Source organism: Anabrus simplex, chromosome 2 (assembly GCF_040414725.1).
Source record: "Anabrus simplex isolate iqAnaSimp1 chromosome 2, ASM4041472v1, whole genome shotgun sequence".
Taxonomy (NCBI): domain Eukaryota; kingdom Metazoa; phylum Arthropoda; class Insecta; order Orthoptera; family Tettigoniidae; genus Anabrus; species Anabrus simplex.
In genome coordinates this window covers 344,245,501-344,272,665 of record NC_090266.1, presented here as the reverse complement: position 1 = coordinate 344,272,665, position 27,165 = coordinate 344,245,501, and the positions used below count along the sequence as shown (strand labels likewise).

General features: G+C 37.2%; 1 protein-coding gene across 1 annotated transcript in view; it reads left to right on the top strand.

Annotated features, from left to right (window-relative positions):
- Positions 1-26,135, top strand: part of Nep3 (Neprilysin 3) — a 465,936-nt gene extending 439,801 nt beyond the window's left edge. The window contains exons 14-15 of the mRNA XM_067140749.2: positions 15,471-15,610; positions 19,107-26,135. Of these exons, the coding sequence (XP_066996850.2) occupies positions 15,471-15,610; positions 19,107-19,283 (317 nt within the window). The 3' untranslated portion in view covers positions 19,284-26,135. The remainder of the gene's footprint in view (positions 1-15,470; positions 15,611-19,106) is intronic.
- The last annotated feature ends 1,030 nt before the right edge of the window (positions 26,136-27,165 follow it).

The following is a 27,165-nucleotide window of genomic DNA, read 5'->3' as shown; positions in this document are numbered from 1 at the left end:
CTATTTCTTTCTCTCTTGTTCCAAATATGCTATGCAGATGGATAAACCATATTATAAGTACTTATACAGAATTTATGATACAAGAAATATTTCTCTAAAGCTTCAGTCATTCCAAATTTTTCTGTGATGGAATGCAGATTTACTTCCTGTTCCTATTCTAGTATTACCTAGTTTCACCATACAGACACCTAACAATGAAAACCTTGGATGTCCAATTTAACTCATTTTACTGGAGAAGTAAGAAATTGGTCTTTTCTTTAGATTTCAAAGTCAGTCTCTCTCTCTCTCAATTGATTTATTGATATTTATATCAGATCACATCTCAGAAACTTAATATACCCTACAGGGCATAAATAACGATGCATAATCGAACTTACCTGCTTACCTGTTACTAAATAAATGCACCAGCCCAGCTGCAGTCGGCAGACGGTCGATTACTGGGTCCTTGCGATGAGAGTATGGGGTTAGGAAAATTACTTTATTTCTACAAATTACGAAATGAGGAACTCGGTTATGATTCATATTTTACTGGACAAAGCATGTTTGACTAATCAAATAAACAAGAATTGTGTTATCGCTCTTTCCTATGTACAATATAAAGGCGCATATTCATAATTTATAAAATTACATTCAGTGATGACTCGGTGCTGATGAGTAAATCTGGGAACCAAACTTGTATTCCTCTTTAAGGAATACCATCGGACCTATGAAAGTAAAAAAACATGATGCCAAGATCAGAACTGTCTCGCAGAAATAAAGCCATTGCAAGGGATCCCCTCACATATTGCGGAGTACACACACAAGTAGCAAGTTCGTCTGTTACAACTACGACTAAAATAGATCTACCACTGCAACCGTATCTGTCCCTACCATGCATAGAGGTATGCATACAGATGCGAACTCATGTCTATTAAGTAATCATTGTATTTACAAGATAGCCTAACACTATTAATTCCTTATAGTCACGATGTCCTATATATAATTCATGACAATATTAACATGTAACCGGAAAGAGGACAAATCAAAGAAACATCACTGTCAAATACTTCTCTACCTGAAAGGGAATGCCTCACCACACAAATAATCATACTGTACACACGGATGCCAATTTTATTTTTATTATTATTATTATTATTATGATTATTATTAATATAATTATTTATCATATGATGAATCTATGTACACACATGCATATAGTTTAGGATAAATGTGCGTAGTCACAAGTCCGTACAATACTATAACTCTAGGTCTAGCATTTTGACCCAATCAACTGCTTCATCCGATGTGCAGTGAATGTCCATTAGCGTTCCTTTGAAAGCTTGAATTGGGCAGTCAGCAACAATGTGGTGTATTGACTGAGAAGAGACACCACAATCACAATCTGCAGAGCTAGTCCAACCCCAACGGATGCCAATAATAGACTTCAAATTAATCATCTGGAATAAAAAAAAAAGCACAAGAGAAACAGACCATAAATAACAATTCGCATGCAGACATACGAGACGAAAACTCCCCTTTAAAGGGTGTGGGTCATGTCTTTGACTTGCGGAGTGGGGTGAGGATCTCTCCCTGACTAGCAGCAAAAAAAAAACAGTAAACAAACATGCCTCCTCGACCTAGTTCCTCTCAGCTGATGCGAACTTGATGGGACATGGACTCTCATACTTCCACTTTTACAAGCGGGCATATCAGCTCCCTTGGCCATTCCTACCACAAGGGATCATTTATTTTCACAAATACAAAAGGCTCAAATGCCTGGCCGCATCTAGGGCCTATCTCATTAAATCAGGGTACTCTGACGTACCAATTCATTATGAACGCTAGGGTGCATCTTTCATACAGCGCAACATCTCTTCCTTGAGTCCCAGGTTCAAGTCAAGTACATAGTAAAAAAAACTGTCAGAAATTCAGATAATCTTACTGTTACGACGTTGCTACAATTCATATGCCACCTCACCCAAAGCACTGGAAACCATGCAATGCCACATGCAGATCCCGACTTAAATTTAACTAACATTTTGTTCCTACCCAGACTCCGTCTTAAATTATCAGAACTTTCTTTTGACGACACTTACGTTGCGCAGATCCCTCTATCCTACCCAACAGAGAGAAGCGATAAACTACTCTGAGTAACTCTCATTTACAAGAAAATTTTATACATATCCTATGGAATATACTAATCTAATGTACCCAAAACAAGCTCCCGTAATACTAGGCACTCTTCTTCCTATCATGTAACCTAATTTCTATCGTTGTTGCTGCATAAAAATATATATATGCTTTACACATTAATATTATAAAATCATCTTGATGAATGGCCTTATAGGCTATAATCACATCATCTACCAATTATTTAGAAATTTAACTACTGTATTTCTGTGCAGCAACATATGTTTAAGTATGGTTCACTTATCTATCATTTTGGAGACTTCTTCCTCTCCTTCCGCGTTGAATCGCGCCAGCTTAACCCATCATGGTGGTGGTATGGTGCTGGATCGAGCCTCTGGGTCCAGTCTCCATGTGTAGCTCATTAACGATGTCTTCTTCGGTGAGGATGGCTCGTTGGTTGTCTTCTTGTGGTTGTAGCTGGAAGATCCCGTATCCCACGTCTCTTGCACACGTCAGAGGTCTTTACTAGAATGAAATGCCTAATTTATTCACAGCATACTATCTCCCGGTATATTTTGTCCACTTTTGAAATGGAGATCAATACTGGCTATCTGCGACCTCAAATTTGAAACCAACACTGAGTCGTTACGGGCAATTCTTAGTATTTTATGCACCGCTGATCTAGTCTCCTAAGTCTAGCAGGAATGACACTGATTGCTTTAGTTTATCATTGGTATTTCTTTTGCCCTTCGCAAACTTCACCCTTACCGCTTCATAATGAAGTCTATAAATACGGTATTCTTTACCGTCAATTAATTATGCACTCGCGATATCACTGCAAAGCGTCTAAATATTATCGTACACTTGAATTACTACTGGAAAGTTTAGGGATCTCCGATCCACTGAATCTAAGTTATCGCAACTGCACTTATTATTCACAATCTTTGTTCTAAACAAAGGTTTTTGGCGTAAATACAAGCAGACACACAACACGCACGGGCAGCGGTCTTATCGTCGAATGAATAACCTCCTTCCACATCTTTCAGCTCTTATAGGAGGCAGAAACCCACGCGATTCCCGGGGAAGCCCCTGGAAACAACTTGAGATTGGTATGCAGCCTCTAAACAGTTTCCCACGGTTGGTGGCTGGCCACGTAGTTATTAATCTGATTATTTATTAACAGCATTACACGTATCGTTGGCTTCGTAAAAGTCTGGAGATAATTTCTATTCTCTTTTTATCCTGGAAAAACTTCAGATAGAGGAGATATCGCTCAATTCCCATGATGTGGTGAACCTCACTACTCCTGTGGCATGGTGCTTCCCCAAACAAATCCTTATCTCTCTTTCTCCCTTCCACATATTCTGTCTCATGCATCGTCAAGGGAATCACCTTCTGAGTCCCCACGTTCTATATGGCATCACGCCCTTCCAGTTGGCGTCATGTTGCGCAATATTATTTCGCGTTAAATATAATTTGTTAATAACTGAACAGAATGGTACAATACCATGTATTGACAGCTTACTCATTTTTTACTTAATACACCTGTTATTGGACATACAATTTTTCATACTTCCGCAGTTCACCGGGCGAGTTGGCTGTGCAGTTAGGAGCGCACAGCTGCGAGCTTGCATCCGGGAGATAGTGGGTTCGAACCCCACTGTCGGCAGCCCTGAAGATGGTTTTCCGTGATTTCCCAATTTCACACCAGGCAAATGCTGGGGCTGTACCTTAATTAAGGCCATGGCTGCTCCCTTCCCATTCCTATCCCATCGTCGCCATAAGACCTACCGTGTCGGTGCGACGTAAAGCAAATAGCAAAAAATCTTCCGCAGTTAAGTTACGTGGTTTTCATTACATTTTGATACATTTTCAGGGACTTTGATGGAACTCACATTGCATGAGAGGTGGAAATGAATTAAAATTTTACTTGAAAAATATAACTTCAGTTAGGTGACTGCAACAGATAATTTTGATAACTTAATCTTTCATTAATTGCTTTATTTTATTGTATGTAATATAATGTATGATGTACTATATGTATGTATAAAGTATTTTAGTCCGAAGGCTTATTTATCCTCAACAGCAAACCAGCTGCCATAAATGGCCTGAATGTCACTGAAGAGGCATTCTAGGGAAATGAGGAGTGAGGTAGTTTCCCATTGCTTTCCTCATTGTGCCAGAAGTTGCTATTTTATATCGGCCCATCAAGCCCACCGAAATGACCGGAAATTGAATGGCAATGCCATATGATGGCCTTCCTAATTTTCACAGGTGCATAAATCCTGCATTGCGTCTTAGCTAAATCAATGTATTTCATAAGGATTCCATTTTGTAGGCAGTAGTTGGAAGACAGTCGTTGAAGACGTGGGAAATCATCGTCGTCAACGGGGGTTGAACCCGATAAAAATCAAATTAATTCCCTACAATTAGCGTCTCTTCGTTACATCTGGGAAAGGTAGAGTAGTTTGCGAAGAAATTCTTCATCATCATCATTCATGGTGTTAACTTGATGAATTTCGATGACGTCAGCAGGGTTGCGGCTAAGCACATCTGCTAAGGCATTCTTAAGACCAGGCTTGTGTATTACTGTAAGGTCGAACTGCTGGATGAAGAGAGCCCATCGGGTAACTCTTTCATTTGTCATGTCTGACGACAGTATGAATGTCAGAGCTTTATGGTCCGTGAAAATCATAATGGGATATCCATAAATGATTTTCTTCCAATACTGGAGAGAATAAACTACAGCCAAAGCTTCGAGTTCTGTTATAGTGTAAGACTTTTCGTGAGATCGCAGTTTCCTACTGAGAAATGAGAGAAAAAGTCTGTGATCTGGATTTTCAGGTCTCAGTTGATATAGCACAGCGCCTATTCCTACAAAGCTGGCATCACATTCTATGAAGAATGGAAGGGAAAAATCCGGATAAACTAATCTGACATAATTTTTCAACATCTCCTTGGTAGCAAGGAAAGCTCTTTCACATTCTTCAGTCCATTTCCATCTATTATTCTTAAGAAGAAGTTGCTGAAGAGGAGCTAAAGTTTTAGTGTAATCTGGACAATGTTGAGAGAAAAACTGACAGAGTCCTAGGAACTGTCTCGCATTTCTAATGCGCTGAGGTCCAGGAAAGTAAATGATGCTCTTAATCTTGGCAGGGTTGGGCTGAATTCCATCACCGCTAATTACATGTCCTAGGAATAACACTGATGTTCAGAACAGCTGACTTTTCTGGGCATTTATTTTGAAATTCTTCTTTTCCAATTCCTGTAAGACTAAGTTGTTATCTCTGACGTGCTCTTCGAAAGTTTTCGATGCAGTTAAAATGTCATCAACATAAATTGTAGTTATGTCCTTTACTTCATCAGATAAGTGTTTTTCTAAGGCTCTTATCAGCACGGCTCCAGAGTTCTTAATTCTGAAAGGCATTTTGTTAAAAACATAGGTCCTATTCTCAAACAAGAAGCCTGTAAAAAGACTATTTTTAGTGTCCAATTTCATGTGATAATATGAGGAAGTTCCATCAAGGCAACTGAAGAAATTCATGCCGTGGAATCTTCTGATGATATCCTTAAGTAATGGAGGACGGTCGTATTCTAATGTCAGTCGATCGTTGAGGGCACGAGCGTCGAGGCAAATCCTGATATTGCCGTTAGGCTTGCGTACTATGGCCAATGGATTCAAATATTTAGTTACGCAAGGCGAAATTATCCCATCATCAGTCATTTTATGAATTAGATCACGAACTTCTTCCCTATATTTTTCTGGAATGGGATATGGCTTTTTCTGGTAAGGGGATAAGTTAGTTACGTTGAGATAGTACTCATAACCGGCTATCTCTCCAGGCTCATCATTGAACACACATGAATATTTCTGTAAAACTTCCTTCTTAGCCGCCTCTAGTTTTAATTTGATTTCCGGGTCTTCAACCACACTGGCTATTGACATAACATAATCCAGACCTATTATGGAGTTCTCATCGAAACTACCAGAAATATGTGTTCGAATGACTGGCTATTTATTTCGAATTCTAAAAATGCCTGTGACTTACATTTAACTGCTTTATCAGGAACTATCCCTCTTACTTTAATCTGAGCTGCAGGTAATAATAAAATATTGCTCTGATTTTTAAGTGAGTCCACAAGTCTATCAGAAATTAAAGAGGCTTGCGCTCCAGAGTCAATGAGCGTAATCACATGTGAGTTGCCTGTGCGTACAGTAATATCAGGTAATGAACGAGTAATTACTGGCCTTGGTGTCTGTGCGTCTTCGAACAGCAATTCAGAATCGTCAATATGCCAGTAATTGATGACAGCAATACAATAATACATCTCGTCCTCATTGTGATTTACAGTCAATCTCTTTACTGTGTGATCGGCGTTTTTTTGTAGCACCTGTTGATTCGGGGTCAGGCGATCGTTGCTCTCTCGGACCGAATTGACGTTGATATTCCAGGGATTTGGCTCCAGGTTCATCAGGATTGCGGTTTCTTTCCCTGACGTATTCCTGTGTATCCCTCCATCTTCTTTCTAAGTCCCGTCTTCTGGACTCGCGGTTTCCTTCAGGAGTGCGCTCACGCTGTCTCCATGAGTTTCTTGGTCGGTAAGGATGTCTGTCCTGATTCTTCTGACGTCTAAAATTTCGGAATCGTGTTGGGTTGGTAGGGCTTATTCTGCCTTCTTCTCGTGGCCTGGGTTCCTCTCTCTCCGGCGGTTTTATCTCCGTGGAGTTTGTACTTATTTCTCTGTTTCTGCTGCTCTTTGGAGTAGATTGGGTATAAGCCGTGTCTAGTCTGCGCAAAATAGCGTCGAAATGCTCTAATGTTTTAATATTGGCAGCGACTAATATCTCCTGAACATGAGGCGGATATTGAAGTGTCGGAATCTGAATTAGTACAATATCTGGCAAAGGCGGATCCAAGAATTGTAATTTCTTTAATTGCATTAGGCAATAATCGGAATATCGAGAAGTATTAACCGAAGTGTTGTATTTCCTAGCGTATAATTGCATCTTGACGAGATGTTTGCGCCTCAGCGTCCCAAAACCTTTTAAGAAGAGCCTGTTTGAAGTCTTCATAGTTTTTAAAGCTGCTCTTAAAAGCTATGAACCATGATAAGGTTCGCTAGAAGCTTAGATACGACTCTAAGTTTTCGGTCGTTTTCTACCCTATTTTCTTGCAGGTAATCTTCGACATTCAACAGGAATTCTCGGGCGGTGTACTCGTCACGTCCCGAAAATTTTACCGTTTTGTCATCCTGTACTTTGATGAGGGTTGTTGTGCTATGTATTTCCCTCGACGAACCAGGAATTGTGACGTCAGTCGTATGATCTCTTAGTTTAATTTGATTGACCTCTTCAGATAAATTCTCAATTTTGGAATTAATTGAGGTGTCTAAGTCTTTTATTTCATTTTTCAAGTTAGCTTTGATAACTTGCACGTCCTTCCAGAAAGCAGCTATCTGTGTATGAGTGCAGTCTAGCTGTCCTGTAATACGCTTGTCAAGCTCTCCTTGAGTACTTTTAATTAGCCCTATCTCACTTCGTAATTTGCCCACATCATTAATGCATCTCGCAGGTTTTCCTGAACCTGAGCTAGCTTTACTTGAGTTTGCGATATGTTACCATGGGATTCTTGAAATTCCGTTCGTAAGTCTCTAAGTTCGGTGGAAAATGCTTGAACAGAAGGAAGAACATTTCTAAGATCTTTATCTAAGGACTTGATAACCTCCGTCTTGATCTCTTCCTTAACGGACTCGAAGTTTTCAACGAACTGGTCCCGCATATTTTTTAATGTGGCTTCAACTTGAGCGCTGGAGTCCGTTAGTTTCTTTTCGAGGCGAGTTCCAGCTTCACGGAATCGTTGCTCCATAAGGGCACTGGATTCAGTGAGCCTTTTATTGATAACCTTATCGGCCTCGGCGAATTTAGTTTCCAAGGTCCTATCGATCTTGGAAGTTAAATCTTCTACCTTACTGTTTGACTCAGTTAACTGCGCCTGCAATTGCGACTGTAACTGGTTATTAGACTCGATCATTTGAGTCCTTAATTGGTTATTCTGAGCCTGTAATTGGTTATTAGACTCTACCATTTGCGTGTTAATTCGATCTATTTTTGCGTTCTGATCGTTAATGCTAAGCCTAAGAGCTTCAATTGCTGCAAGTAAATTATCCATGCTGCCAGAATATTTGATGAAGTCAAATGTAAGATATAACAAGCTCTTCGCGCTCGTACTAGCTCCAGTCGGACCCTGTACTTTAATTGAAATTTATTACACCTTGTATCGTGTGGTGTGCTATCTATTATGGTTATGGCGTTCAAATAGGTTGCTCTGAGTTCATAGTAGCTCCAATCGGTATTATGTCTCGTATCGTGGCTCCAATCGAGCCCTTCACGTTCCTGGCGCCATCTATTATGTCTGTCCTCTCTGTACCGGGAAATGATTGTGGGGTTTGAGCATGGGAAGGATCTCAGGTAGTGTCCGGTGATTTTTAGAGCAGGTACAGAGACGGATAGTATCGCGGGGCGAATAATAGAGGGTAATTCTTTTTTCTATAAAATGTATTAATAATAGCCACAGATACGTCACCCTGCAATTGCAACTCAACTTGGTAGTTAATACTTGCCAAAATGAAGAAGAAAAGATTTATGTTATGATTTTCTTGACGTCTGTTCGCTTGAGAATTTCAAAAATAATTATGGTTCTTCTATAGATCATGAATAGCCTACAGTCTTTCTAATTTTAAATGCAAACACACACACAAATATTGACTAGCACCTTGGAAATTGTCAGTTCATCATTTAAGGTGCTGACTTACAGTCTTTCTAAATTTTGAAACACAAAATACACACACACCTGTCATGGAAAGTTTGATAAATTAAATATTTGAACTCTTGCAGTATGTCTTTCAGTTTGTTTAAATTGAAAGAATGAAATGAATAAAGCACTTCAACTAATTAATGATTTAGAAAGGAATTTTTAGCAAAATATGAACTTTTTGACTGACGATGAAATTATGAATTAACATCCACACGCAGCACTTGTAAGAACACTGTACTGAACAAAGTGCTTAGTAAAAAGTCAGCCAGTTGTGATTACTCACTCAGATTGCGAGAAGATCTGCTTACACATGTTGGAGTTGTGCTGTACGGTGTCTGGAACATTCCGCGGAGTGCGGACGAAGACTCGAACTCAGCACCGGCGATGTTCAGTGAAGATACCACGTTTATCTCCCTCGTCAACGTCCCTCGATGGGTACCATAACTGAAGAAACCATGTAAATCCCTCGTTGGAAGAGACGTTTAATCTAGCAGGATCTCATAGCACTTTTGCCAAGATTTCCGTTGTTCGTGGAAGTAATGTCGGAACACGGAAAGTACAATTGGCACTATTGAGAATATTACGGATGTTAATATCACACACCGTCGTAATGCACAGTTCTATTTTTACGCTGATTTTACGGCGTTAAATTAACATTCACAGTCTATGCTGCAGAAAACACAGTTTTTATATACACAGTTCATAAGCACTTGAAAACGTGATCTATCACAGTTTCTATCACAGTCTCTGAACAAATATTATTAACAGATTAAGGCGGTTTTATGGTTATATTCACACCACACTAGTCCGTACTACTTAATATTATTGAAAAATGTCCTTAATGTTCACTGGATTTCTCACCGTAGTGATCGAAAGATCTAGAAAGTGCACAATGAAAATGGTTAATCTTTGCCCTGTTCTGGGACGAATATCGAGTAAAAACAGTTTCACACAGTTCACTGTAAGGGAAATATGTCTTAGAAGTGGTTTTAAATTACTATTTCAGTTTACCACACGCAATGATTTATGATATTAGCACAGCTTAGAATTATGTGGAACTTACACAGTTCACGGTGTCTTATTATAGTCAGTGAAATATGAGATACTTCTATTCTTATTTCCTATTATAGCTTCACCTTTATAACAAATTTGCAAGTATTCTATCACCTTGAAAAATGTCTAGAATCTTACAGTCGTCGCGGCGCGGCAGAAACATTACGTACGGTACGACGTCCTTTTACTATTAAAACAGCGTTTGAGTACGGCCACTATTATATCCTCGCGAATCGCGACGGAGCATACTTTCTACACACACTGTGCACACATGACTCTGTACACGGGACTGCACTGACGGGACTTCACTGGCTATGGCCTTGGCCCAGTGGCCTATATATACATGTCAGGCGGGCGGCGCTTGGAATTATGTGATAGGGGCGAGTATTTCTCCCAAATTTTAAATTGTCATATCTCAGAAACCACTGGACGGATTGATTTTAAATTTGCAGAGTTTTACTTCCAGAACATTAGCTATTATTCAGTGTTGGTCTCGTGTTAATCGGTCCAGGCGTTAAAAAGTTCGTAAAAATACAATCGAGAAACTTCGGTAGGGGAGGTAAGCTGCAAGCGGCGGTGACGTCACTTGACCTTGCTCGACTTGCTTTCTCGCTCATGGAGTGCAGTAGGTACGAGAACATTCTCTCACACAGCTGTTCACGTATCGGAACGGAATTGTATGCTAGAAAATAAAATTTGTAATTTATATGTGCCAGGGCCTATGCCTTCCTGGTACAATATGTATCCTTATTAAAGGCGTTCAACCCATTTTCACCCTTTTTCACTCCTCCTATGGGGATTTTCCGAAAACAAAAAAATTCGTGTTTCTTTATTTTTAAAGGATATTTTAAATACCAATTTTTCAATCTGTAAACTTTTAAAGTTTTTAGATATCAATACACTCATTTTAAAAATTCACCCCCCTTTTCACCCCCCATTACTTGGACTTTCCAAAAACAAAAAAATTTGTGTTTCTTGATCCTTAATGGGGACCCCATATACCAATTTTCAGGTCTGAAGTATCTACAGTTTCTGAGATATAAGTATCCTCATTAAAGATATTCAACCCCTTTTATCCTATTGGGAATTACCGAAAACCAAAAAATACGTATTTCTTTATTGTTAAAAGGAGATTCTAAATACCAATTTTTACATCTGTAAACTTTTAAAGTTTTGAGATATAGATACACTCATTTTCAAAATTCACCCCCCTTTTAACCCCCTTAGCAATGGAATTTCAAAAAATCCTCCGTTAGCAAAAAAAGGGGGAAAATTGGTTGAATACCTTTTATGAGGATACTTATATCTAAAAAACTGAAGATGTTACAGACATGAAAATTGGTATTTGGAATCTCCTTTAAAAATAAACAGGTATTTTTTGTTTTTGAAAAATCCAATGAATAGGGGGTGAACGGGAGTGACAAATGGGGTGGAAATTTAAAAATAATATATCTAGGCCTACAATATATCTCGGACACTTAACATGTTACAGACTTGAAAACTAGTACTTGGAACCTCCTGTAAAAGTAAAGAGACATAGATAACTTTGTTTTGAAAATCCACTGAAGGGGAACAAAAAAGGGGGTGAATTTTTAGAATGAGCATATCTACAGTATTTCTCAAACTTAACATGTTACAGAAGTGAAAATTGGTATTTTTAATCCCTTTCAAAAATAAGAAACATATTTTTTGTTTTCAGAAAAACCACTTGGGAGAGGGGCAGGTAGAAAGGACTGAAAAGTGGGTTGAATTCTTTGTATTTGGATACTGATATCTCAAAAACTGAAGACGTAACAGACGTAAAAATTGGTGATTGGAATCTCATAAAGAAATGCATATTTTTTTGTTTTCAGAAAATCCACTTAGGCGGGGGTGAAAAAATTGAAAAATTAGATAAATTATTTGTATGAGTCGACTTATATCTAAAAAACTATTGATGTTGCAGACATGAAAATTGGTGTTTGGAATCCCCTTTAAAAGTAAAGTAACACATTCCTTTGATTTCAGAAAATCCAATTAAGGGGGGTGAAAAATTGAAAAATTTATTGAATTATCTTATGAAAACTAAAGTTGAGACAGATGTGAAAATTGGTGTTTGGAGTCTCCTTTAAAATAAAAAAACTCGCATTTTAGGGGGAAAATAAACTTTGGGGGGAAGGGGTGAAAAGCAATTGAATTCCTTTTATGAGGACATATCTCAAAAACTGAAGATGTTACAGTCATGATAATTGGTATTTAGAAGCTCCTTTATATATAAACATGTATTCTTTTAAAAATCACAGGAATAGAATAGAATATGTATTCTTTTGTTTTTGGAAAATTCACTTAAGGAGGGAGGGTGAAAGGAAGTGAAAAAATTGAATTCTTCTTATGTGGATACTTATATCTCAAAAACTGATGGTTACAGACGTGAAAATTGGTGTTTGGAATCTCCTTTAAAAATAAAGAACCATGCATTTGTGGAGGGGGTGAATCAACTTGGGGTGGGGGTGGTGAAAAAGGAATTTAATTCCTTTTTATGAGGATACTTATATCTAAAAAAAAGGATGTTACAGACATGAAAATTGGTATTTGGAATCTCCTTTAAAAATAAATATACACGTCTTGTTTTGTTTTCGGAAATCCACTTACGGGGATTGAAATATTCCTTGAATTATTTGTATCAGGGTACTTATATCTCTAAAAGATAAAGATGTTACAGACATTAAACTTGGTATTTGGAATCCCCTTTAAAAATAAACACGTATTTTTTTGTTTTCAGATAATCGACTTGTAGGGGGGGGCGGGTGCAAATAAGTAAAGAAGGAGTTGAATTCTGTTTTAACAGGATAGGCTACTTATATCTCAGAAACTGGAGATGTTACAAACATGAAAGTTGGTATTTTGAATCTCCTTTAAAAATAAACAAACACATATTTTTTGTTTTTGAAAAGTCCAATTAAAAGGAGAAGGGGTGGAAAAAAAGGGGAAAAGAAGTTGAATTTATTTTATCAGGATACTTATATCTCAAAAAATGAAGATGATACAGAAGTGAAATTTGGTACTGTATTAGCCTTTAAGACAGGCCATTTATGAAATGGCAAACTTGTATTGAACAAGTGGACTTTATACAGTTGAATTCTTTTAGAATTTTATCTTAGATAACATAATAGCACATTTTTTTGTTTTCTTTATCCTACATTATGGTATATGGAGATGATAGGATGACCTGTTATCGTGGGTATGTATGCTGCTCCAACATCTTGGAAAATCATTACTGGGCTTACTCATCATGTAAACCAGAAGATTTTATACGTATTAGCAGATATTTTAGATTCAGGATGTCAAATGTGCTGTATCGCTATTGACCTATCCAAGGATCTTGATAGTGTAAATCATGGGAGATTACTGATGAAAATGAGGGCTATTGGACTAGACAAAAGAGTGTTGAATGGGTGGCTAAATTTCTAGAAAATAGAACTCTAAGAATGAGAGTAGGTGATGTGTTATCTGATCCTGTAATGATTAATGAGATGGGGGTCCCACAGGGCAGTATTATTGGAGCTTTGTTTTCTTATATATAATGATATGAGAAAAGAACTAGAATCACAGATAAGGCTATTTGCGGATGATGTTATACTGTATTGAGTAGTAAATACGTTACAGGATTGTGAGTAACTACATGAAGACCTAGACAATGACACGAGATCAAGAACGGACAATGGTATGATGGTAAACAGGGTGGAAAGTCAGGTTTTAAGCTTCACCAAGACATGGAAAATTATCACCTCCTTCCCTTCTACTTTCCTCAACATCTGCCTTAACCTAATTCCTGGATAACATTTTATACAGTAGAACTTTCTATAAGCGAGATGCACACTTGTTGTTGCCATTATAACTGCTCACTGCATTGGCAAGGATCGCTAAGCAGGAAGGTGGCTTCTGTATTAGGTATTTATATGCACATTGCCCTTCATTAGAGGCTCCCCTGCATAACTCATGTTGGTGCACCCACAAGGTCTTAGTGCTTTTACCTCTCTCCAGAGAGGAAACTAACAACCATACTTGTGAAACCCATTTCCTTACCAACTGCTAACCGCCCTGAGTAGTTTGGCTAAGCACTGTATTCACGATTTACCCGTGCTCGTCTCTACTTCTAGGGCTAAATCATAAAATTGTCTCCAGTCCTCTCGAGTGTTGATATTGTCGAATGGAAGACACATAAATAAAATATTGTCTGTTTCAATAGTTGCAGAGAACAATATAATTCCTCTGTCATCACTGTTAAATAGTTTCTTGGTATTCAAATAGCTTGACCTCATTACACCTGCGAAATAAAGGGATCTGGATAATGTCTTTAATTTGTCCTTATTTGTGTGATATGCATCACACTCATGCTCGTAGTTATTACTGATGGACTTAACGTAGAAATTAGTGCAAGCAGCAATGACATAAATTATTTTATCATCAATGATGTGTGAGCATGGCATATAGCTGCTATTTTTTACTGTTGGCAAATAGATTGTAATAATATTTTCTACCCATGTTCTGACATTGTATGGTAGATGATGTATTTTCCAAACCATACCATTTTTACCTTTGTATGCATATCAGTGCAGAACCAAGGTACTGTAATTTGTCTTCCCTATCCTTTATACTTTCTAATCCATCACTCTGACTCTTGTTTGGTGTTAGTATCACGCTCGAATTTATTGAAAATTGTTTTCTTCTGAGTCACTGGTATCATTTGTAACACATTCCTCATCACTATCAATTGAATCAAGTAAGGATCTTACTGTATTTTCTTCTTCGTCTTCTCCTTCTCCTCCCATAAAATTGTGCATTTTGTATAAGTTTCATATTAAAACATGCCAGAGTCTAATTCATTCATGGCGGGGCTGAGTGGCTGAGATTGTTGAGGCGTTGGCCTTCCGAGCCAAATTTGGCAGGCTTGATCCTGGCTCAGTCCAGTGGTATTTGAAAGTGCTCAAATACATCAGCCTCATGTTGGTAGATTTACTGGCATGTAAAAGAGCTCCTGCGGGGCTAAATTCCGGCACCACAGCGTCTCCGAAAACTGTAAAAGTACAGTAGGTAGTGGGATGTAAAGCCAATAACATTAATTAATTAATTAATTCATTCATTCATTCGTAAATAATACACTGCCATTTCTAATACAAGACAACCATGCTTAAGTACAGTAAGTACAAGAAACAAACTTAAGTACCAAGTTTCATGAAATTCCACCCAGCCATTTTCCTGTGAAGCCAAGCAAGCAAAAAATGGAACTGAATCAGACAGCTGTTGTTACCAGCCCTGGCTAATATTATAAAAACCCTATTTTATATAGGTACATGGATATTGAAAGTGTGTTCTCATGACAAAAAGGTGTTAAGCTACTGGTACTCTTTTTGTACATTTATTTGCAAAATTAATCCAAACATTCTGAGTAATCTAAAATAATTTTTAAAAATGTTTGTAAGTAGATAGCTTTCTGAAATGTTTCTGTTTCAGGTGAGAATATTGCTGACAATGGTGGTCTGAAAGCTGCATACCATGCTTACTTAGCTTGGGCAGATAGCAATCAAGAGGAGTTACCTTTACCTCTGCTAAATCTTACACACAAACAACTCTTCTTTCTGAGCTTTGCCCAGGTAAGTACAAATAGAACATCCTCTAAGAGTCTCCACTGGTAAGAAATTTATGGAAGCTGAGGACCGTCACAGTCGTCACCTGAGCCTGTGCTGCATCCCATCCTGTGCTCAGTAGCTCAGATGGTAGAGTGCTGAGCTCAAGTGGATAGGTTCTTTCTTGGATCAGTCCGGTGTTATATGGAGGTGGTCAAATTCGTCAGCCTCATTGCAGTAGATTTACCAGCATATAAAATGACTCCCATGCAAAAAAATTCTGACATCTTGATATCCCTGAAATCTGTAAAAGTAGTTAGTGAAATGTAAAACCAATAACATTATCTGTACCCCATACCAATGGTTACAGTAAAACCTCGTTAATTCGAAGTCGTTGGGACTCAAAAATCGGATTTCGAATTAACCGCCAATTCGCAGTTGAGAAGTACCAACCCTCGCCGTGTTACAAAATATTCTAAGGCCCGTTACTGCATGCAGTTAACCTTGATTCACAGTTTATACCTTTCAAATGCCATGAAAAAAGAACTATTTCCAAAATGTATCCAAGAAGGTGCATTTACAGTATTCAAATAATGCACTCGGATATCTCACTGGTAAACATAACCTCACACAACGAAAGAAAGAAAAAAAAAGCACGATTCAAAGACGAGGAGATATCTATGCTGGCTCCCATGTGGAAGTGCTTTATTAATTGGATTACTATACTGTATGCATTTTAGATGCCTTGTATTTACACAGAAAGTACCCGATGCCCTTAAAATCGAACTTTCCTATGACTCTGTCCTTGTACGATTTCCTGCCATGGCACTTCTCTCGTACTTCAGAAATGTAAACACTTGCCGCGTCACAAAGTATTAAGACCCATTAATACATGCAATCACCTCGATTCACAGTTCAAACCTTTCAAATGCCATGGAAAAAACTATTTCCGAAATGTATCCAACAAGGTGCATTTACAATGTTCAAATAATGCACTTGGATAAATCACTGACAAACATAACCTCACACAACGAAAGAAAAAATTCGCACAATTCAAAGACGAGGATAAATTATGCTGGTTCCCCTGTGCAAATGCATTATTTATTGGATTTCTGTACTGTTTGCATTTTTAGATGCTTTGTACTGGCATGGAAAGTGCCCGACGCCCTTAAAACATTGTAGCTTATCGAACTTTCCTATAACGAGGGGATAAAGTATCTCGCTTCCATGTGCATTGCAACGCACTACTATGACCCCCATCCCTCACCCTTGTACGATTTCCCGGCTGACAATTTCTCCTTTAAAACCACAAGACCGTTTGGGCTCGAATTAAAATAAAGCAATGCAGTTTCACCGGCAATGACAATATTGTTCGGTGCCTACGAATTTATTATATGAGCTACGTTTTTCGTCTACTGTCGGCATCGCCAGTGTTCGCGGATTCTATTTTCCCGCACACTGCCTGTTGCGTGATATTACGGCGTTCCTTAAAAGTTTGAATACAAAAGAATTCCGATTTCATTCAACTTAGCAGTCATGAAGCGCACTGTAGACCCACCGAAGTGAGTGTAAGTGCGGAAAGCTACCCCTCCACGTTCCGGAACGCGCGTTCTATTATGACGCGGAACGGAAAAATACCGAGTTGAAATTACTCTGTAACACTGTAACATACTATTGTTTTAAAATGTAAAGGCAGTTTCGAATTAAAAGTCTGAATTTCGGTAATGGGGCCGACATTGTACTTCGAATTACGAATTATCCGTATTTCCGTATTGAAATAACATGCAAAACTGTATCTCATGTTTCCGGGAACGAGAGCTTCTTCGAATTAGGCGGGATTTTGAATTAACCGATTTCGAATTATCGAGGTTCTACTGTACTTAGTTCTTCATACATTGACTTACACTGATTTGTATTTTGAATACCTATCTAAATCTTGTCAAATTCAATAGGACAGCTATAATAGAGTACCGTACATAATCAACAAAGAAGATTACTACAGATCCAAAATACAAAAGTTTGCTGGTTAGATGTTGTTCATAATCCACAAAAATAAACACTCATCACTTCACCCCAGAATTTTCTGATAAATAAACTCATATTGCTACAACCCTCTATGGTTGCTGATGGTTTGCTATATTCCTTGTAGAAATACTTTCTTACACAAGTCAACATGGTGAATTTCACAATCCCACTGCTTTACAGTACTTCAGGTGTTAGGTGTCTTCTTGAGTCTGAGGCAACTCCTTTCAACTCTCAAACTAAGGATTATTCCTTCATACAGAGACATGAACTGAACCAGAAACCACTTGGACATAAGTCAACTACTCTAACAATTCATAAAGAGGAGGAGTAGTTTTGGAGAATGTTCATCACCCTATATACTCGTACAATGAGTTGAGGATAAAGAATATCCAAATTGATGAAAAGAGTACGGTACTTGAGAGTGTGAAATTTAAGGAATCAAATTTCAGTGCTTTCCATCTGAGAAGCCATGCTTTGACTCAGAAATAATCATATATCCTCCTGTGATTGAGGAGATATATCTAGATGCAATTGTGGTAACACTATAGGCCAAGCTTTGCTATGAAGTTACTGACGCTCTGGATTTGAAAACAGGAGATCTGTTTAAATGGAGGAATAAAATTCCCTAGAATTATGAAGTCAGTGCAGGGGTAGCGAGCCTACCTGTTACGCAGAGGCCCTGGGTTCAATCCTTGGCCATGGCAGGGATGTTTACCTGGATGGGAGGGCTAGTTCAAGTCCACTTAGCCTACGTGGGAACAATAATTTAAAATAATTAGTAGACTATTCTGTAGAGTGGGAGTGATATATTTCTAAGCATATCAGATGTTTAGTATTATCTTACATAAGTATAAAATGATGAATATTTGGTTTAGGTGTAACCAGGGAAAGCTGAGAAATAATCTGGAAGAAAATTGAAATATCTCATATAATTGCAGCCTAAAATTGCTCCTCTGATGGTGACATAGTGGCCCCGGTCTAGATAGCCAAAAATAACAGTCGGGAGGCTTTGTCATGCCGACCACATGTTGCCTCGCAATCTGTTGGCCTTCAGGCTAAGCAACAGTCTTTTGGTAGCCCAAGGCTCATTAGGGCTGTAATAATATGGGGTTTGGTTTGATTAGAATTGTGATGTAACGTTGCTCATCTGTCCTTTAATTCACTGAACTATCCACACAAAAAAGAGTTAATTAACAAAAGAAAATTGTGCAGTTTTTACTTATGCCACTCCTTTAATTTTTTGTCATTAATTAAAACTGAAATGCCACCACCTTTTTTCTTTTCCATTGCACCCATTCGCTCAAATATTTTTACAGCATTGTTTACTGCTTTCTGGCAGTGGAGGTAAGCAGTTGAAAGTTAAAGTACTTATTGTTGGTTAAATAGGTCTTATCAAATTAATAGACGATTATTACAGAAATCTAATTTAGAACTCTGATTTACTAATGACAAGGTATTAATTTAAAATAATGTATGTTTTGTATGTTTTCTTCAACAGGTGTGGTGCTCAGTCAGCACTGATGAAGCCACAAATCTACAGATTGAGAAGGATCCACATGCTCCTCCAAAATTCCGTGTTATTGGCCCTCTTTCTAATTTGCCAGAGTTCTCTGAAGAATTTGATTGTGCTCCTGGATCTGTAATGAACCCTAAAGAGAAATGTGAGGTATGGTGAAGGACAGTAAAGGACTACATCAGTGTTCTGAATATAAATTCCAACCATTAGAAATGTGAAACATACAGGATGAATTGACATTTTTCAGCACAAACTGTGGTCAAATAAATTGTTTTTTCATTATTGCTTTTTTGCTGTTAAGCATGGTTGGAGCAACTGATTTGAAAGAAAAACAACTTTTTGAAGTGCTGAAATTTCTGTGTTATATGTACTGTATGTATCCATATACACACAAAAATACACATAAACTACGGTTTCATAGTTAAGTTATTTTCATACCATTGACTGTAAAATAATTCATATGAAATTTGTAGATCTGTGAGAGTGATATCTTTCTGAGCATATCAGAGGTTTAGTATTATCTTAAGTATTTTTATATTGTCATGTTTTCATAAGGGATAGAGATGGAAAGTATACATATTCAAGCCACATTTACTAAAAGTACGATATTAATATAGAAATGACGGATAGTAATGAGTAATGATGTATTATTGGAATATAGTCCAGGGAAATTTTCTGATGACAATTAGGGAGATCTGTCCATTAACTGAAGAATTGGTTTCATGCCATTTCTGTTTCTATCTTCTCCGTGATGAGGTGTAGTTTGTCACCTGTGAAATGAAGGATAAGTCGTGGCTGGAGCATGATTGTTATCCTGCAAGGATGAAATCAAGAAACATACATTTTAGACTTATATCATTGGATAAGGAATAGAAATAAAATAAATTTAGTATAAATGTTTGAGGAGTATGGAATCCATTATATAACAGTGATATGTTTGAAGGATTTACAACAGCTGGCTTTGTAGCCAATAAATCCCTGTATAAATTCTGCTTTTTAAATTAAGAAAATATTAGTGTAAGAAAATTCAAATAGATTTGAAGTGATATCTCTGTCCTGTGAAAATCAAATTATCATATTAGTGCTGACAAAATTTCTCACTCTTTTGCATTATTTTACAGACATGAGGAAGCATTATTTGTCTTTTTACAGTTATAAATTGATTCTAATTCTCATAGTTTGTAAGGAATGTGTTAGAAATAAAATTTGGCTTTATGCTGCAAGCTCAGAATGGTTCCTTCGGATTTGGTAGATCACCTGCCAACAAGTAGAAATTGATGGAAAAATACTGACCTAGAAGGCAGAGTCACTATCAGGGTCTTGTTGTTAATTAAAACTGTGCACTTGATGTGAAAAGATGTGGGTGAAATCATTCTGTGATATTATATTGGTGTTAAAAGGGATGGTATGGAAGAAAGAAATTCAATAAGGACATCAAGATGAGATGCATGTCCTTCACAATGGATTTTAGGAAATGTACTTTCAGGGTAATTGTATTAATAAATCTAAAAATCTAAATAGGAATTTATGGTTCTTGCTTTCCCATGGTTTATATGAAACAAACTATGGAGCACAAAACAGCTGTGCTACAAACTTATATCACTGGTTTATGATATCATTAACTTCTGAATGAAATATCTTTAGAATCAATGTGAAGGAAGTAATTGGTTTAGCTGTAACCAGGGCAAAATTGAAATAAAACCTGGAAGAAATTTAAAATCCCTGTATAATTGCAGCCTGTAAAACTCCAGGGACCACCAATGAAAAGCACCAAAAGTCGTATTTTCCAACTAGAACCATGGGTATATCAATGTGTAAAGTGAAGGAATTAATTGTTCACTAATTCACAGACCGGGTATGTTAGGCTTTAAACATGAACATGAAGAGGATGACGATAGGATGTTTAATTTTTGTAACTAATGTTGCAAAAACATGAAGGCAAGTCAAATGAAAGTGAAATGATTTCTTAATCATGTGGTAGATATACACGGATGATCACCAAGAAAGAAAGATGTAAGCACATATCCATATGCAAGTGACAATATTGTGCCAACGATGCACGAGTGGTCATTAGCCATGTATGGAAAATGGAGTCTGTTCATAATGAGCAGTATGTGGCTTAGAAATTTTTTGTCCACCTTCAGAAATCCACCATAGCAGGATACAAAATGTTGTAATAGGCATAAGGAGAAGATATTTTTAAAAATTAAACTATATTTCAGAGGTAAAACAGCTTAAGGAACCCAGTCCAGATGCTAGGGCCTCTGCAGTGAGCAAGATTATGATTAGCACAACCACTGTCAATGTTTGAGAACAAGACTGTTTAACACTGGATGAACTGGTAGATATATTACACATTTTTCATTATATGGTGATGTGTTCACCACTGTGCAAGAGGAATGCTGAAACTGCTGAATGCCTAAACAGAATTAGGTGCAATTAAATGTTGCAAACACAGTCTGAAAAATGCACAGATCTCCTAAACCAAAGAAAGCAAAGGTGGTTTGTCTGCAGGAGAAGTAATATGAAATTCTTATTCTACCACCATGGAATTATTTACAAAGTGCCCCTGTGCACAGCGATTAGTGGACAGTCTTCTTCTTCTTTTTCTGATATTTTCCACACACTGCTGGGATTGCAGGTGCAAACTGTGTTGGCATGCAGACTTGGCCTTGTTTTACGGCCAAATGTCCTTGATGTCAACCTATGAGAAGGGATGGGTTAGTGCGACAATTTTGTACACCTTGGCCGAACTTATTTGACAAAATCACCCTGAGCTGCATCTGTCTGCTTGGTGCCCACACCATAAAAACACACACCCTCACATTTTCAATATTGCTGCCCAATATTACACCCACTGAAATCTCTGCACACTCCATACAGCCCAGACCTTTGCCATGCGACTTTTGTCTCCTCTGGTAGCTCAGTTGGTAGAACGGTGGACTGTAGTGGTTAAAATGTTCAGACATCCATAGGTCGCTGGTTCATATCATGGAGGCACTTCTGTGTACCACCATCTACCACCCCTAAATTGTAAATGTACAATTTAAGGAAATAAATAAAATAATATCTGGTCCAAAGGAAATCTTTTAGTACTTGCTTTGGTGGACTTTTTCTGTTCTTAGGGGGGCTACTTAAAAAGAACTGTTCAACCTGGGTCCTACATGATGCATTTTGTAAATAAAAATTCATTCTCACAGTTATTGACTTGGCCTTGAAAATGTTAAAATCGTTTGAAAAGCTCCTTGGTCCATTGGTAAATAAATGCGTTGAGAGAAGTTCTATATCTCTAGTACAGAATCTGAATCTAACCTTTCAATATCTTAACAAGAGTGTTCTTACGATCACCTTATTTCTGTTTGGGTAATATGAATTTACTACTTAATTGCTTCAGTCTGTATTCTTGTTTTCAGTCTTCACTGTACTTAACCATAATGCAGGATTTTAATAGTAAGTCCCATTATTTTACCTTTGGCATGAAGTGAAAATTGAGTTTATATAAAACATTTGAATAATTATGGCTCTTGCATTGCTGCATCCAATGAAAATAAAATTAGAGCTTGGTATTAAGTGAAACTTAAGGAAATGTTAGGTACAATTCAAAATTTATATGAAAGTAGGCAAGAGTAAGAATAATTTCAATTAGTGGGACTTGTTTCTGCTGTAGGTTTTATAACAGCTTTTAAAAAATACAAAAAGAGATCAGTCTTAATTTTTATACTAATATTTGTCCCAAAATATATTCCTCTGTTCTTTTAATTTCTATCTCTGTATTGGAAGTTAATTCCCAGTATTTGGTAGGTTTCCTTCAGGGAAGGTTGACTTGCAGAGCATGTTGCACACTATTGGAATAGATGTAGTGTAGAAAATAGAAAATTCTATGGTGGCTGATTGACAGTGTTATGCCAGTCTCTCTTCTGTATCATCCTCCTTACTTCCTTGTACAATTTATTGAACTTAGACAGTGAAAACTTAAGAGAATATGCTTAACAATATTTTTATGGACTGACATGAACAGGAGGGATTCTCATTTCTCAAGTAGACTGACTGGAATCAGCTAAAACTATCCACGCTGACCCCATTTAAACTACAGAATATGGCATAAAAGCAAAGCCATGCATTTCGTATACTTTCACTTGCCCCACCTGATTAAACATTTTTGGGCAGTGTCGGGTTGAGTATGATAAAGATTGGGTCAGGCAGTTGTAGAATCAAGTAAAACTAAGTAGGGACAGTTTGGGATGGGCAGAGTACGGTATACTGTAGGTATCACTTCACATTTTTAATCTTGAAAGAAGTTAATATAAAAGTACAGGTTTCTCTTACAATTGAAATCTAATATTATATGTTTATGGATACCACAATTAATTGGAACTTTTATAACTTCCTGTAGCCTTTAGTAAACTGATAATTGTCTGAAAGTTAAAAAAAAGGAGAATCATCATAATCTAGCTGCATGAACCCTGTGCTTGAGAAGCATTTAGTTAGCTGATATTTAATACTCTTTCCACATGTTCATGAAGTATTCCATTTGTGATCATAATCCTGACTTTAAATTCAAATCACTTTGGATATTGAACAGGCAGTCAATCTTATGCCAGATCTTATTGGATTCAGTGCTAACTTAATACTGTGATTAGACAGTCCAGTACTCTAGCAGCAATCTCCCTGATAATATGTAGCTCAAAGAATATTTGCATTAAGAAAAGATATGCTTATCCCAGCTGTTTATATTTGTCTTAATCACAATCTAAACCTTTCACATACTTTTCTGATGTGCCATTTCAGTAGATTAATTGAAAACTCCAATTGTTATTTCATTTTCCTCAGTGTTGTTGTCTTTTTCTTATTTTTCTTCTTCTCCTGCTCCCCTTTCCTCATTTTTATTGGGGTTGGCACTTCACATGGATTTGGCCTAGTTGCATGGCCAGATCCCCTTCCTGCACCAACCCAATGTGGAGGGAAGTATACACTATTGGGTGTTTTTGTAGTGGTTGGTAGTATGTTGTGTTGTATGTGAATGAAGAAAAGTGTATTAAGATGAACACAAAGACCCAGTACCCGAGGCAGAGAAATGAACCAAACTTTGTTAAAATCCTCAGTCCAGCTGGGAATTGAATCTGGGGCCCTCTGAACTGAACACCAGCTGACCATTAAGCCAAGGAGCCAGACTTACCTCAGCATCCGTAACTAGTTTATGTCCATCTTGGCTGTTGTTACTTGAGGGATATTAACAGGTTTCTTTCATATGTGGTTCGAAAGGAAGAAAGGAAGAAAGAAAGGAGTATGACAAACAATTACCATAATGAACACTTCTGTGGATTTAAGATTCCTTTGATAACCCCTTCGGGGTTTTAAAACTAGTTTTATAACCATTAAACTTGACAGATATATAGAGTGGATGCTTTAATGTTTGATAATGCCAAACTTAGTGAGTTAGCTTTAAATTACAGTACAACTTCAGTTATCCATTTTAATGTATAGATATCAATTAATATAAACTGATTACTCATATAGTCCACCAGAGATTGGCAATGGCTTCAGTCTGTGCTGCTGTCTGCTTTTGAAACACAATTTTCTCAAAGGTTGTATGTAGATCCTTGGCTACCCTGAGCACCTACACATTCTGTCTCAAATTGACAAAGATGCTGCATGACAAATTTGAGCAAAGGGGTCGATGTTAAATATTTACAGCAGGCCTGTATGACCGTAAGTATGGTACTTTAGTTTGGACAGTAGGCTACTGGTAACAGTTGAAAACTGTGCATCCCTCAAATTTTCACTCATCCTTTATTGTACAACTACCATTTAATCAAGGGATGGATGGTTGAGGTTGTACTGAGGAAATAATTAGAATTGTACTCGCTAAAGTGAATATTTGTGAATGTTTGTGTGGAATTTTAGACATCAGAAAATTAAGGCTAATATTGAGTAGTGAGACATAATTGTTTGTTATAAATTGTGTGTTTCATGTTCCTGAGTAAAATTGAGAATTAATTCATAAGTACTTCTGTGTTGCTTTCATTATCTGTGTATATTTCATTAAGAACCTTTGTTGCTGTGTGATGCAGAATTCAACATATTAATATATATACAGTATAAATGTAATGTTTACAAACAGTAGTCATGTTGTGATTTTGCAGACCAATATATGTCTTATGATGCTGAATAATTATTCAGAATGTGAGAACTTTTAGAGTGGAAGCAGTTGTTGAGCTATGACCAAGAGTAAAAATGGAATAATTTCAATTAAGTGCAATGTTGCTTACTATCCTGGAAATATTGCAGAAGAACCTTAGAATTTTTTCACAGTGCAATATATGATAACCTGCTTGTATGATATACACAATAGAGTACCGGTATCTATAGGATTCTCTTCTTGGGTGGAATGAAGCTTGCCTGATCTGGCCTTGTTCACCGCTCATTAAAAGAATTCAATGGAAACCGTACATGTCCAACTTGAGTTCAGATAAGTGGACTTCCGCGCACAGGATGGGAATTTGTTTAAACAGTTGGGATGGGATGTGCTCATTAGATTCAGGGCTCTGTGTAAAGTAGAAACTTAAAAATTATGTGATCTGAAAGTGTAACAGTGTCAGGAAGAAGAGCAAGGTGAATGACATAGTGTGAAAGGAAATTTGTTTCCCTTACTTGGACACGAAATGAGATTTCCTGTCAGACTATTGGAGCCTCTTTCGAGATCACTTGCAAGTGTCTATACATACCACTCTATATACTAATGCTGTACCCTGTAAACTTACTAATACATGATTATCCTAAACATTGTGAGGTGGATTTAAGTAACTCTCTGATTGTGAAACAGATTGTCAAAGAGACCAGAATATTCAAGAAGGTTAGTATATTACTGTTGGTGGCTTATTGAATGGTTCCTTCCATACAAGATACCCATGTTTTTGTATCAATATATAGCTATTTATTTGAGTAAACTGACTTGAGTCTGTGCTATTAAAAAAATAGTATCATAAAGAATTAAATAAAACTGTTTAATTACAAGAATGGCAAACATTTATTCCATTATTATTACCAACTTTGTAGTTGTCATTGAGATTCTTTCGCTCATTATTAGATCAGTCCTGTCTCTTAAACCTTCCTTCAGCCACTTTAGTCTCCAATGGACTAAACTGCCATTTGCTACAGTTGGCCTTTATTATTTTCCTGACTATAGATTATCATATTACTAAACAATTTAGACCAACAGTGGTGTGGTTCTAGTTTATAAGCAAGGTTCCTCATAGACACTGATATTACCTTAATATACTGTAATTTAGTAAGTTTTATTTTGAATCGTTTCATCTAATATATGATGCAAGTTTCTTTCAGATAAGGTAGTTACCATCAAAAGAATGCTGTTCTGGATCAAAGGATAGACATCAAAGCATTGTTCATCCAAAATAACTGCGAAGAATATGATGATGCACAAATTGTGGGCTCAGTGGTCAGCTCCTCAACCCATTTGATCCTAATACCCAGTAAGACATATTTCCTTTTGGTTTCTCCATGCACCAGAAATCTATTCTGTAGACAGACGGCATGAGCCAAAATCAGCTGGTGCCATAATCGCCTGTGTGCACAGAGGATTTGTTTGCATTTGGAAGGTTAGATTGAAATTAGCCTTTGTCTGATGAATGGTGATCTGCTGTTGTTAGATTACTATTGTTTATGGCTGTGATATACGTGTAAATGGCTGTTAGAATTTTTACTGTATTTTTTAGGGTTGCCAGCTTTCCTGTATTATATGGAAACTCCTTTATTCTTCTGAATCTTTAAGGCATAATTATGGATTGGGAGTTCATGCCATAAAAATGGTAAAAATATGTATTTATGCCCTAAAAAGTACCTAAATATGCAACAAAATATGCATTATCAATTTGAGCTTATTTACATAAAATAAAATTATCTGTAACTTACATCATTATACCATGAATTCTGAAGTGCCAGCCTCGTCATTGGTGAATTATTCAATATTACAGTTAACAACTAGGGAGTTATGGATGCTTTCTCTGGTCAGTCTTCTCCTGTT